Raw genomic sequence first — 15,189 nt, 5'->3', positions numbered from 1 at the left:
GTACTAATATTGCCATTTATTTTAAATTTATGAGAATAAAGTTTGTAATACTGAAACAATTTTAAATTTTTTAAATTAAAGTTGAAATGTTATAAGGAAAATGTCTTATGTTTTTCAGATTGAGTCCTGTATCTTTTAGATGAAAATCATCAAAATTCATGAATAGAATTGTATATTAAATTATTGCAGTTTTTGTAAATCGACTCGTACAGTAGTCATATAATTTGTGATGAAAGTCATTACCAGAATGAAGTTGTTTTAATTTCAAGAGAAAAGTCATATTCTTGAGAATAAAGGTCTTTTTTTTTTTTTTTTTTTTTTTTTTTTTTTGGTTAACCATAGTTTAAAAGTAAAAAGTTTTGTATATTTTTAAATTAACCTTGAAATGTTTACAAGGCAAAAGTCAAATTTTACAGGTAAATTGTAGTCATAAATATTTTACAGAGTAAAAAGTTGCATATTTCTGAGATAAAAAGTTGTATATCTTTTTTTTTTTTTTTTAAGATAAGTTGTTCTTTTTTTTTTTTTAATTTAAAATGCCAGTTTTTTTTTCTTTTTTTTCCCATTGTGGCCACAATATTTCTCAAAAAGATTAAAGGGAAACTTCACTCATTGAGCCATTTTCAACAGTAAGAAGATAATATTTTGTATCATTAATCTGATAACTTCATTATTTTTCATGAACAGTTACCGTAATTTCCCGTGACTTTTGTCACACGCTTTCAACCCTGCGACTTATACAATGATGCAGCTAATTTATGCATTTTTTCTAACGGCCGCCAGGGGCAGAAAAGATAAGAGTGAGACAGGTGGAATATATTTGTCGAGGAAAACTCAAGTTTAATGTAACTTTGCGCTTTGTGCATGAATCAAATGAGCATGAACTCATTCTCAGTGACTTTTACTGGTATGTTATTTTTAAGCAGCCCTGTTAGTGCTGTGTTACCACCGTATTGCTGCTGTGTTTCTGCCGCGTCACAGGCACTGTTTGGAAAGAAAAGCTAAAGGTATATTATCAAACCATTAAAAACTCTTTCTGTGTACCGTCTTTCTTTGTAAATATCTCATGTTTCAATGTGGGCACATACGGCTTTTTGTCAGGTGTAGCTTATGTATGTACAAAATGTTTTTTCCTTTAGAAATGTGCTGGGTGCGGCTTATAATCAGGTGTGCTGTATAGTCCAGAAATCCAGGTAATACGTTTAAAAAACTAATTTTGCCACTTGCTGTCGACTGAAGATGACATCACCTGTGCTGAGGAAATAGCTAACGACCAATCGTGGCTCAGATTTCTGACCAAACCTAGGAAACGGGTGAGCCGTGACTGGTCATCATCTACTTCCTCAGCACATATTGTCATTTTCAGTCGAAAGCAAGTGGAAAAATGTGTTTTGAAGGGTATTTTCCATCAATCCATTTACTACCGCTTCTCCGAGGTCGGGTCGCGGGGGCAGCAGCTTTAGGAGGGAAACCCAGACCTCCCTCTCCCCAGCCACTTCAACCAGCTCCGCCGGCGGGATCCCAAGGCGTTCCCAGGCCAGCCGAGAGACATAGTCTCTCCAGCGTGTCCTGGGTCGAGCCCGGGGCCTCCCGCCGGTGGGATATGCCCGGAACACCTCCCCAGGGAGGCGTCCAGGAGGCATCCGAATCAGATGCCCGAGCCACCTCAGCTGGCTCCTCTCAACGCGGAGGAGCAGCGGCTCGACTCTGAGTCCCTCCCGGATGACCGAGCTTCTCACCCTATCTCTAAGGGAGAGCCCGGACACTCTGCTGAGGAAACCCATTTCGGCCGCTTGTATCCGGGATCTCGTTCTTTCGGTCACGACCCACAGCTCGTGACCATAGATGAGGGTGGGAACGTAGCTCGACCGGTAAATCGAGAGCTTCGCCTTTTGGCTCAGCTCTTTCTTCACCACGACGGACCGATACAGAGTCCGCACCACTGCAGACGCTGCACCGATCCGCCTGTCGATCTCCCGCTCCATCCTACCCTCACTCGTGAACAAGACCCCAAGATACTTGAACTCCTCCACTTGGGGCAGGATCTCATCCCCGACCCGGAGATGACACGCCACCCTTTTCCGACTGAGGACCATGGTCTCGGATTTGGAGGTGCTGATCTTCATCCCAACCGCTTCACACTCGGCTGCGAACCGCTCCAGTGAGAGTTGGAGATCCCGGCTTGATGAAGCCAGCAGCACCACATCATCTGCAAAAAGCAGAGATGCAATACTAGGCCACCAAACCGGAACCCCTCAACGCCTCGGCTGCGCCTAGAAATTCTGTCCATAAAAATTATGAACAGAATCGGTGACAAAGGGCAACCTTGGCGGAGTCCAACCCTCACTGGAAACAAACCCGACTTACTGCCGGCAATGCGGACCAGACTCTGGCAACGGTCGTACAGGGACCGAACAGCCCGTATCAGGGGGCCCAGTACCCCGTACTCCCGAAGCACCCCCCACAGGACTCCCCGAGGGACACGGTCGAACGCCTTCTCCAAATCCACAAAACACATGTGGACTGGTTGAGCGAACTCCCACGCACCCTCGAGGACCCTGCCGAGGGTGTAGAGCTGGTCCACTGTTCCACGGCCAGGACGAAAACCACACTGCTCCTCCTGAATCCGAGATTCGACTTCCTGACGGACCCTCCTCTCCAGCACCCCTGAATAGACCTTACCAGGGAGGCTGAGGAGTGTGATCCCTCTGTAGTTGGAACACACCCTCCGGTCCCCCTTCTTAAAAAGGGGGACCACCACCCCGGTCTGCCAATCCAGAGGCACTGTCCCCGATGTCCACGCGATGTTGTAGAGGCGTGTCAACCACGACAGCCCCACAACATCCAGAGTCTTGAGGAACTCCGGGCGGATCTCATCCACCCCCGGGGCTCTCCCACCAAGGAGCTTTCCAACCACCTCAGTGACTTCGGCCCCAGAGATCGAAGAGCCCACTTCAGAGTCCCCAGACTCTGCTTCCTCAAAGGAAGACGTGTCGGTGGAATTGAGGAGGTCCTCGAAGTATTCCCCCCACCGATTCACGACGTCCCGAGTCGAGGTCAGCAGCACACCATCGCCACTATACAGTGTTAATGGTGCACTGCTTTCCCCTCCCGAGACGCCGGATGGTGGACCAGAATTTCCTCGAAGCCGTTCGGAAGTCGTTTTCCATGGCCTCACCGAACTCCTCCCATGTCCGAGTTTTTGCCTCAGCAACCGCCGAAGCCGCGTTCCGCTTGGCCAGCCAGTACCCGTCAGCTGCCTCCGGAGTCCCACAGGCCAAAAAGGCCCGATAGGACTCCTTCTTCAGCTTGACGGCATCCCTTACCGCTGGTGTCCACCAGCGGGTTCGTGGATTGCCGCCGCGACAGGCACCGACCACCTTACGGCCACAGCTCCGATCGGCCGCCTCAACAATGGAGGCGCGGAACATGGCCCATTCGGACTCAATGTGCCCCGCCTCCCCCGGGACAAGGGAGAAGCTCTGCCGGAGGTGGGTGTTGAAACTCTTTCTGACAGGGGATTCCGCCAGACGTTCCCAGACCCTCACAATACGTTTGGGTCTGCCAGGTTGGACCGGCATCTTCCCCCACCAACGGAGCCAACACACCACCAGGTGGTGATCAGTTGACAGCTCTGCCCCTCTCTTCACCCGAGTGTCCAAAACATGCGGCCGCAAATCCGATGACACGACTACAAAGTCGATCATCGAACTGCGGCCTAGGGTGTCCTGGTGCCAAGTGCACATATGGACACCCTTATGTTTGAACATGGTGTTCGTTATGGACAGTCCGTGACGAGCACAGAAGTCCAATAACAGAACACCGCTCGGGTTCCGATCGGGGGGGCCGTTCCTCCCAATCACGCCCCTCCAGGTCTCACTGTCATTGCCCACGTGAGCGTTGAAGTCCCCCAGCAGGACGAGGGAGTCCCCAGGGGGAGCGCTTTCCAGCACACCCTCTAAGGACTCCAAAAAGGGTGGGTACTCGGAACTGCTGTTTGGTGCATATGCACAAACAACAGTCAGGACCCGTCCCCCCACCCGAAGGCGGAGGGAGGCTACCCTCTCGTCTACCGGGGTAAACCCCAACGTACAGGCGCCGAGCCGGGGGGCAATAAGTATGCCCACACCTGCTCTGCGCCTCTCACCGTGGGCAACTCCAGAGTGGAAGAGAGTCCAACCCCTCTCGAGAGGACTGGTACCAGAGCCCAAGCCGTGTGTGGAGGAGAGTCCGACTATGTCTAGTCGGAACTTCTCCGCCTCACACACCAGCTCGGGCTCCTTCCCTGCCAGAGAGGTGACATTCCATGTCCCAAGAGCCAGCTTCTGTAGCCGGGGGTCGGTCTGCCAAGGTCTCCTCTCTTGGCTGCCACCCAGCCTACACTGCACCCGACCCCTTTGGTCCCTCCCACCGGTGGTGAGCCCGTGGGAAGGGGGACCCACGTTGCCTTTTCGGGCTGTGCACCCCATGGGTGCAGGCCCGGCCACCAGGCGCTCGCCAACGAGCCCCACCTCCGGGCCTGGCTCCAGAGGGGGGCCCCGGTGACCCGCGTCCGGGCAAGGGAAACGTATCTCCAAATATTTTATTCATCATAAGGGGTTTTTGAGCCGTGCTTAGTCTGGCCCCTCACCTAAGACCTGTTTGTCATGGGTGACCCTACCAGGGGCATAAAGCCCCAGACAACATAGCTCCTAGGATCACTGGGACACGCAAACCACTCCACCACGATAAGGTGCCGGCTCACGGAGGGGGAAGGGTATTTTGCATGGAAAAATCATCCATCCACCTATCCATTTTCTTGACCGCTTATTCCTCACAAGGGTCCCGGGGGGCACTGGAGCCTATTCCAGCTGGCTCTGGGCAGTAGGCGGGGCACACCCTGGACTGTTCGCAGTGGAACAATAATGAAGTCATCAAAGAATAATGAAGTCATCAAATTAATTCTGGACGAAATAGTGACTTTTTACTGTGAAAAGAGCTCACTCAGTCAAGTATCACTTTAAAATCAATGACGGTGCAAAAAAACAAAAATTGCCATCTAAAGCAGTTTTTGCCATAGATGTGAAGGCGGAATGTTGTGCTTCCAGACAAACAAAAAGGAGTGGTAATTACTTGTAGCGTGGGTTCATCTCAGTGGAAGCAACATGCAAGCAACGCTTTGAGCTTGTAAACACAGTTGCTTCATCTTTTATTGTTCAGTAAACCAAACAACCCCACTCAAATGAAAGGGTGGAGGATCGAGCGGGGGACTGTTATTTGCTCTGTGCCCCATTAAACACACCCAGACACTTCATTACTTACATCTGCACTATCTACAAACATAATCATGTTCAGTTTTGATCTGGTTTGATTGTATGCTTGTTATGGGGGTGGTTGTCTGCTGCATCACACTGATATTAACTTATCGTATGATATGATGTCAATATTTTAACAGATGAAATGTAGTGAGACAGAAAAGAAGAAACACATCTATAAACATGTTGACATATATGTAACTACTACCTCAAGAAGGGAAAACACAAAAATATATAATGTTTTGGAAAAAAAAGTTATGCACTGATGAAACGGCAACATAATTGATATTTGATGCTGGTGCATTACAATATTGACCGAATCTACTGTTTTTTGTTTTTATTAACTTATTTACAGCTCAGCATAAAGTGCTTGACGTCAAATGTTTTCTTCGTTTCTTCTTTTATTCATTATGTGTACTTGATTACATGGATGCCACCCAATGTTCAGACTAAGACACCACAGTTGAATTAAACGGTGCTTCAGAAAACAGTCAGCACTGTATCATAATAGACATAAGAAACATTGCAGTAGCAACATTTAGTCACATTTCCCCATAAATCGTGATATTATGCTGTTGTAGGGATACTGTTGACTAGGGGTGTTAAAAAAAAATCGATTCGGCAATATATCGCGATAGTACATCGCGCAATTCTCGAATCGATTCAATAGGCGGCTGAATCGATTTTTTTTTTTTTAAAAGAGCTCAGAATTGTTCATTCGGTAGTCTTACCGATTCAACGTCTTATCATCATTGCCTTTTTTTGTGTGTGTGTGTGTGTGTGTGTGAATCGATTTTTAAACTTCCATTTTTAATGGAAAAATATTCAACAAAACGTCTGACTTCGGGTTAGGATTCACACCTTGAGCATGGAAGAATGTTATATGAACGGAACATTAAGCCTTAATATTTTATTTTAATGCTGTTCAAACATGAAACAGATTACAACCTCTATAAGACTGAAATTTCAGATAAATAAATAATACATTTTCATATAAATCTTACACTCTACAAGCTTACTGATTAGTATTTTCTAAATTTGAATGAAAAAAAATCGCAACAATCGACTTATAAATTCGTATTGGGATTAATCGGTATCGAATCGAATCGTGACCTGTGAATCGTGATACGAATCGAATCGTCAGGTACTAGGCAATTCACACCCCTACTGTTGACAATATTACGATACGTTGTAATATTGATATTTAGTTGAACCTCTAATATTGATAGTGTATGCTGCTGGTGTAGCGAGCAGATAATGATACTTTACAGCGTAATATCAATTATTGGGCTGGTTAGTCAATATGTATCATAACGAGAGAATATATTGTGATATCAAGATTTTGTCCCATCCTGAATGTTTATATTTGATGCTGGTGTATTGGTACTAGAACAGACAGTGATACCTAATGCTCAGTTTTTGTGTGAATTTAAATTATTATTACTATTTATTTATTTTGCAGGAGGACTACTACTTTGAGTACACCGAGTGCCACAGTTCTGGTTCTCGGTGGCGGGCGGCCATCCCGCACAACCCCGGGGCCTGCGTCGGCCTGCCCGAGCCGGTGCGCGGCACAGATTGCAGTAAGTCGCTGGCATATTTTGTTGTGCGTCCATCTGTTTGAGATGCTTGTTTGTATGTGTTGACACCTCCTTATCAGCAGCTCGGAAATTTCCAAAACGCATCTTGACCGACTCAGTTTGGACTGCATCCAATAGCCGGAGGCCAATGAACGCGAAACTAAAAGGGTGGGGCGGTGGCGGGTGTAGGGTTGAAAATGGAATGCATCTATTTATTGATGAGTATACGCCCAGTGATTGTCAATTAATTTGAGATTAAAGTTGTTTTATTACGGAAAGAAACCTGTGTATATATATATTTTTTAACTTAAGAAAACATATTTTTGAGATTTACTGTAAGTTGTTGTAAAAGTATAAATGATCCGTATCCAAAATACAATTTCACATTTTTTTAAATAAATGTGTTATTCTTGTATTTTCACTTAAAATAGTAACATTGAGATTAAAGTCATAATTTTTCGAATATAGTCATAATGTTACAAGACTCCATTAGCAATGTGAGAAGTGTGTATTTGCATTTTTGAGATAAAAGTATAATATCAAGGTTTATATTTTCCAGATGAAAGTTATAAAGAGAATACAGTCTTAGTTTGAATTTATTTTTGCGCTAAAAAAGAACCATTTTCGAAATTAAGATCATAATATTAACGACTAAAGTCGCATATTTATTTCTTAAATTAAATAATTCTTTGAGGCGCACTATTTTAAACAATAAAAATACAACAATGTAATGGGGAGGTGGAATGTAGGGCTGCATTTGTCAAATATTTCAGCATTCGAGGATATACTACTGAATATATGTTGAATTATGATTAAAGTAGTAATATTACGTGATGAAAAAAATTGATAGTTTTTTTTTTTTTTTAATTGAAAGTTGTATTTCAAAAATAAAGTCATAATATTAATTTAGGAGAATAATGATTTTCTGAGATAAAAATTCCAAGGTTTTAATATTATGACTGGAGATTGAAATATGTTGAAAAAAATATTTATTTATTTATTTATTAGATAAAATTTGCATTATTACGAGAATGACAATGTACAGTACATTGGGGTTGTGTTGAGGACCACGAAAATATATCCAATTTTCACCGATAAGCCCAAAACATTGGTGAGTTTTTGGGCAAGTTGAGGCTCCTTAGAAAGCCATTACTTAATCGGAAAAATAAACACAGCGATTACAACATATGTAGGCCGTGATGAAGTCTTGTAGGTCAAATAGGTGGAGCAGGAAGAAGGAAATAATGTGTGTTAAAGGGCTCACTAATGTGGTGAGACCAGTTGTTAGACACGACTGCTAACAGGTTTGTCCTGTGCTTCATCTGCCCTGGTTAACTTGCACAATGCTTGTTTCTGCTCGCAACTGCACAGCGTTATTTATCTATGTGGACATAATGATCCCATTAAAAATGAAACATCTACGAGCGCCGTACCTCGTAACCCTTTTTGCACACAGCAGTACGTGTGATGTAGTGCTGCCAAGATTAGTCGACTAGTCACGACTACATCGACAATCCAAATTTTTAACAAGTAGTTAAATAGTCGTCGTTGTTTATTTATTCATCTTTTGCAATTTGTTTTTCTCTCAAAACCGCCTCATCTCCCACTGCTCCTGCTGTGCTGGTCATTGACCTGTCTGTGAAGCTCATGCGCAGTTGTGGTAATCCAGGTCATCCGTGATGTAAACCGCACTATGGCTATTGGCTAATGGAGTGTCATGGCTAACTGGTGTGAGCAAAAGACTCCGAAAGTCAGAATACTTAAATGCAATTCAAACCGATTCCATTTCTGATGTAGGGGACAGTTAGATTACGGTGTGTGTTTGATTTATCACTATAACACGGTCCTGTTTGGGTCCACTTATGTATTGTAACATCTACTATGGATTATGGAGGCAGTGTACTCATGTTTGTTTACCAAAACACATTTCACAAGCTTGCCCAATCTCTCGTTCCCACACCTGTGTGAACAGAATAATTCATTCAGGAACTCGGAAAAAGGTGAATTCAAAGGATTATTTATTTTATTTTATTTTTTACTTCAGGTGCGTACCTCATTTTAATTGTGTAGATGTAGATCAATTTAACAGTTTTAAATATGTACTAGTGAAGCAAAGCGTTTTGTATAAAAAAGGTTAAATAAAAAACAAAACAAATTTAAAACCATTATGTATTTTTATTTTAACACTGTGCCTTTTCCTAATTCATCTGAGTTTACTGTCTTCAACAGAAAAATAAATGATTGATGGCTGAGAAAAGTGAAATATGTTTACAAGTAGTGTTGTTCCGATACCGTTTTTTGCAGTATCGGCCGATACCGATACCATACCGATACCTAAGTTTTTTTTTTTCCTCAACATGAAAAAGCTGGCCTTGCCATTGGTTCAGAGCATTCAAGGGCCAATAGGATATCTTAGATCGGCATGCAGTGAACATGTCATATACGAGTGAATGTTGTGCACGAGCACGACACAAGATGCTGCATCCAAAATCCTATATTAGTGTTGGAATTAATGGTATCGGCATGTTACTTGTGAGTTGTCACCGATACTGATACCACTGTTTTTATGCAGTATTGGCACCTCTGCCGATACCAGTATCGGTATCGGAGCAACACTATTTACAAGTATTTATTTTTGTATTTATAGATAATTTCATAGCATTCATAGTACAACTGTGCAACATCCAAAGCCAAAAATGTTCAGGCCACAGTATCACCTTCAATTTAAGTTGCACCATCATTGATAAACATGTCAGGAATGCTGCTACAAGCTGCAAAGTTAAATAGTGTACAAACAATTCAAACTGTAAGATAATGTTGGTGATACAAGAGCAGTGCTTGCTGGTGCGATATGCTGCGATTTACATAGTATCATCCGATTAGTTGACTAATCGTGTCTACCATTTATGACTAGTCGACTACAAAATAATTATTTTTATTGCAGCCCTAATGTGGTGTTCATGGTGATAAGTTCTATTTGTCATGCCGTATAATGTTTTGTGTTTGTGCGTTTTAGCCTTTTCGTGCAAAGCCGGCGAGTTTCTGGAGATGTCAGCCCAAGAGTGCACTCGCTGCGCGGCGGGAAGCTACTCCCTGGGCAGCGGAATCCGCTTCGACCAGTGGGAATCCATGCCAGCAGGATTCAGTAGCCTAGCAACAGCACTGGAAAACGGAGGCCACCGAGACGGCGACCTCACGTGCAACAGGTGACACAAACATGCATTGTTTGTCTGCGGCAGAGATGGGAAAAGTACTGACATTCTCTACTTGGGTAAAAGTACAATTACTTATGTAAAAAAAAAAAAAAAAAAAAAAAACTTTGGTAATAGTACTCACTCAAATAATTAAAATAAAAGTAAAAAAAAAAAAAAAAAAAAAAGTACAGGCTCTGAAAGGTACTTGACGAGTAAAAAGTTGTTGTTTTTTTCCCGGATGTTTCCTATTATGTCAATTTGAAACATATTAGCTAATGGAGCAAAAATGGGTATACATTGACCAGTTGACTCTCTGACTTACTATCAAGTTTAAATTATCCTCTCTTGTGGCAGCGCGCATTGCCCTCATATTTACGCGTTGTTTTAAACTAGTCAATTACATGTCATGTGATGACGTGTCATAGAGCCAATCACAACCTGGGATGTACGGGACAGTGTGAAATGCTTCATATTATTGGCGGAGCCAGGATACATTGACAGATGCTGTTTCTTCCAGTTCAAGTATTTTAATCATTTTCATGCATTTAAAAACAAAAGAAACGGCCTTGTTTTGAAACTGTATTCAGTAAAGTACATTCATGTTCAAATATAACGGACAAGAGTAAAAAGTAGTTTAAAAAATAAATACTCATGAAAATACAATGTATTAAAAAATCTAACACAAGTATTTGTACTTCGTTACTTCCCATCTTTGGTCTGCGGCTATATGAAACACAGTGGCGAACAGTATACTATATAGCATCTTCATGGAAAGCTATGGTATAAATGAGACATTTCGAGCCCCATTGTGGTGTTGCCACGTCGATATAGTGCATTTCACCCTCCAGTCCAATTGTGATGCGGGTCAAACTGACAATCTTTCTTTTGGTAGGTTCCATGCTTTTAGTTCATTTTGACCTGTACATACAATGTCTTTGTCATTTTAACCAAGAGTTAGTAATAGCTAGACAACAACACTTTTCTGAAATTATTAGTTGGAACCTCAACAATAAACGCACTCTATTTGCCATGGTTGACAAACTCACAAATCCCCCAAATCAAACAGCGCCAGAACTCCTCTCAACAGATAAATGCAATGAATTTGCCTGCTACTTTAGTGAAAAAGTACAAGCCATTAGGGTCAAACATTGTTACAAACCAGCAAAATAACAAAATGATGCAGCACTTAAAATCACCTAGGAATAATTTAATTACCATGACGGAATTTGACTCAGTGGATCAAAATACAACAAAGTCTACTACAGTCTGCTGTTGTAGACTTGGTTCAGCAATTGAAACCTTCCACGAGCTGTCTTGGCCCAATACCATCTGGCTTTTTCAAGCCATTGTGAAATCTGTTCAGATCGATTTACAACAAATAATTAATTGCTCACTTCAGTCAGGTGAGCTTCCTAAATCTCTGAAAGTAGCCGCCGTCAAGCCCATTCTAAAAAGAGAACACTGGATGTCTCCCTGCTAGCAAATTATAGACCAATCGCAAACCTTCCCTTCGTAACTAAAATAGTTGAAAAAGTGGTTTTTAATCAACTCAACAATTTCTTGAGCTTAAACGGACTTTTGGATAAATTCCAGTCAGGTTTCCGACCTCATCACAGTACAGAAACAGCTCTGATTAAAGTACTGAACGATATAAGATTGAGCACTGATGCAGGGAAGGTATCGGACCGGTGCTCGTCTTGTTGGACCTCAGTGCAGCATTTGACACGATTGATCATAATATACTGTTGGACAGGCTGGAAACTTGGGTGGGGTTAAATGGAACAGTCCTTAAATGGTTCAGGTCCTACTTGGAGGAAAGGAGTTACTTTGTGACCATTGGAAATTTTGAATCTGATCGAAAGGCCATGACATGTGGGGTCCCTCAAGGGTCAGTCCTTGGACCCCTGTTGTTCAGTCTGTATATGTTACCTTTGGGTCAAATGCTTCAAAACGCCGATGTTGACTATCATAGTTATGCAGATGACACACAACTGTATTTATCTATGTCCCCAAATGACAGCAGTTCTATTAACGTATTGTGTCATTCTCTAGAGAAAATTAACAACTGGATGAACCAAAATTTACTTCAGCTAAACGAAAACAAAACGGAGCTCATTGTTTTCGGCAATAAAGAAAAAGAGGATTGCTGTTAAAAAAAAAAACAGCTTGAGTCACTGTCTTTAGAAACTAAAGACCAAGTTTGAAATCTTGGGGTACTAATAGACTCAGACCTGACCTTCAGCAATCATATTAAATTCATCACTAAAACAGCCTTTTACCAGCTGAAAAACATATCCAGACTGAAGGACTGCATGCGTCAAGCAGACCAAGAGAAGCTTATCCATGCTTTTATCTCCAGCAGACTAGATTCCTGTAACGGTCTTCTGACTGGACTCTCTCAAAAGAACATGAGACAATTGCAGCTCATTCAGAATGCTGCAGCTCAAGTTGTGACCAAAACAAAAAGATCATAACATATTACTCCAGTACTTAAGGATTTACACTGGCTCCCAGTCAGCTGTAGAATCGATTTTAAAGTTCTGCTACTCGTCTATAAATCACTAAATGGTTTGGGTCCTGAATATATCCAAGAAATGCTGATTGAGTACAAACCCAGCAGGGCTCTGAGATCTACAGACTTGGACCAACTAGTGGAACCCAGAGTTCGAAGCAAACATGGTGAAGCTGCATTTAGCTATGATGCTGCACACAGATGCAATAGGCTGCAAGTCAGCCCGAGTGTAAATGCTTTTAAATCCACGTTAAAAACTTTGCTTTTTTTCTTATACCTTTTGATTAGGGACTTTTAAACAGCTTTAATTAAGTTTTTTTTATTTTTTTTTTATTATTTTAAACTTCCTTGTGTTAAATGTTTTAAAGTTTGTTGAATAATGTTTTAAGATTATTGTATGTTCTTTTTAGTAAATTTTGTAACCTGTTTTTATTTATTTTTCTCCCTCTGAATGTTAACTACTGTTTGTTGATGCTTATGTGTTGTCTTTCCTTGTGTAAAGCACATTGAGTTGCCTTGTGTATGAAATGTGCTATACAAATAAACTTGCCTTGCCTTGCCTTTTATAGCAATTAAACACAATATTCTGTGGGCCTTGCAAAATCAGTCAAAATCCAGTAAAACAGCCGGGAGCGAACGGGATTGTTTCTATGAAAATGGCTGGGAGTCAATAGGTTAATTTCCAAAGTGATCTGGAGCGCTGGAATAATCTTCCGATCTCTTTAATAGGACGGATAGCTACTATAAAAATGAAAGTTTTCCCAAAGATTAATTATTTATTTTCAATGATTCCATTTAAACCTACGTCTAACTGGTTCCAATCGCTGGACTCTGCTATCATAAAATTCTATTGGAATTTAAAAAAAAGCCAAAATTAGTCTATCTACTCTTCAGGAAAGTAAATCTAAAGGAGGTTTAGAGGCACCAAACTTTATGTACTATTATATAGCTAATCAACTACAATATCTTGTGCTATGGACACAACCCAACAGAGATACTAACTGTTGGTTGGAATTTGAGCAGAAGGATTGCAATAATCTTAGACTGTTAGATTTACTCTTTATTACAAAATCAATAAAACGACATCATTGTTTTAAAAACCCAATGATAGCCGCCACCCTGACTGCCTGGTGGAAGGCATTAGAAATTACAAACTCCCAATTGGCGCCCTGTGGGCTCTCTCCCATTTGACATAACCCCGACTTTCAACTTAATAATCAGTCGTTCCATTTAAGCTTATGGGAGCAGAAAGGAATTACACACCTTCATCATCTTTTCGCAGATAATAAGTTTATATCGTATACAAACTTGGTCCAGAAATATGAAATAAAAAATGGAAATTTCTTACATTATCTGCAAGTTAAAAATATGGTTAAGAAACAAATCCCAACACTTCAGGATACGCTCCAACTGCCTGTCTTAGCTAAAGATATTATAAAGCTTTCTCCAACAACAATAAAGAAAATATCAAAAATATATGTTATTTTATACACAAATAAAACGTATTTACCGACTTTAAAATGGGGAAAAAGACTTGTCTATAGTTCCGGAACCAGACTTTTGGACCCAAATCTGTGAAAATGGATTTAAAATAACCAAACAGATAAATTTGCAACTTATCCAATATAAGATATTTCATAGAACATATATTACACAATATATGATGAAAAAAATGGGACTCTCTGACTCCGACATTTGTCTCCAGTGCTCACAAAACACTGCCGATACTTATCTTCATGCTTTATGGTCATGTACTCCAGTGCTGCATTTCTGGACTAAAATCTTGGAAAAGCTCGCTGATATATTAAACTGTAGGCTTCCTTTATCTCCAAGATTGTGTTTACTAGGTGACTTAACAATAACTGAGCTACCATGTAAACAATCCCAATCTATATTTATAGCCCTTACTATTGCTAAAAAAAATAATCCTTGTCAATTGGAAAAATAAACAATCTCTAAATATCGACCACTGGTTAAACTTACTAATAAATTATATCTCAATGGAAAAAATCTCTGCCTTAAATAAAAATCAAGTATCAAGATTTAAACAAATATGGTCTATGTACATAGAATATTTTAATCTTAATTTGGCAACTTAATCCTGCCAAGATTCTGCCTGTTAACGAGAGCCACCACATCGTTACAACTTCTGTTTTCGCTGCTTCTGTATTTGGTATTTGGTATCTGATTGTTTTTATTTTTATATAGTCAGGAACCTAGTTGCTGCTAGTGGGCTCGAGCATACCACACTATACGACACTTTACTCACTAACTCCTTAAGATTTATTTCTAGTGGGCACTAAGCATCAACACTTGGTGTTACTGCATGCTAAATTAGTCAATTTTCTTGACGCCATCCCCCGTGGTCGGGCGGGGGTGATTCTGCCCCCCCCCCCGTTGTCTGCTCGGTAGCGGTTGCGTCTTGGCCGCTCCCTGGGCCCCCTGTGGGGTGCGGTGTTGGGGTGCTTCCCCTGGTGCCCGGGGCGGTGCCGTCCCGGCGCGGTCCGCTGCTCCGTGCCCGGCGGCGCGGTTCGGGGCGGGTGGGCCTCTGGTGTGCCCCGTGGCTCCCCTCCAATTTTAATGCACTTCATGTCCAAGGGGAGGGGTGA

The 15,189-nt window shown here is 41.8% G+C and overlaps 1 protein-coding gene across 1 annotated transcript in view; it reads left to right on the top strand.

Annotated features, from left to right (window-relative positions):
* Positions 1–15,189, top strand: part of elapor2a (endosome-lysosome associated apoptosis and autophagy regulator family member 2a) — a 38,570-nt gene that overhangs the window by 2,183 nt on the left and 21,198 nt on the right. The window contains exons 2-3 of the mRNA XM_077515738.1: positions 6,757–6,877; positions 9,891–10,080. Coding sequence (XP_077371864.1) covers positions 6,757–6,877; positions 9,891–10,080 — 311 coding nt within the window. The remainder of the gene's footprint in view (positions 1–6,756; positions 6,878–9,890; positions 10,081–15,189) is intronic.

This window comes from Festucalex cinctus, chromosome 3 (genome assembly GCF_051991245.1).
Source record: "Festucalex cinctus isolate MCC-2025b chromosome 3, RoL_Fcin_1.0, whole genome shotgun sequence".
NCBI lineage: Eukaryota > Metazoa > Chordata > Actinopteri > Syngnathiformes > Syngnathidae > Festucalex > Festucalex cinctus.
The sequence above is the reverse complement of the archived record's forward strand: the minus strand, read 5'-3'. Positions and strand labels throughout refer to the sequence as shown.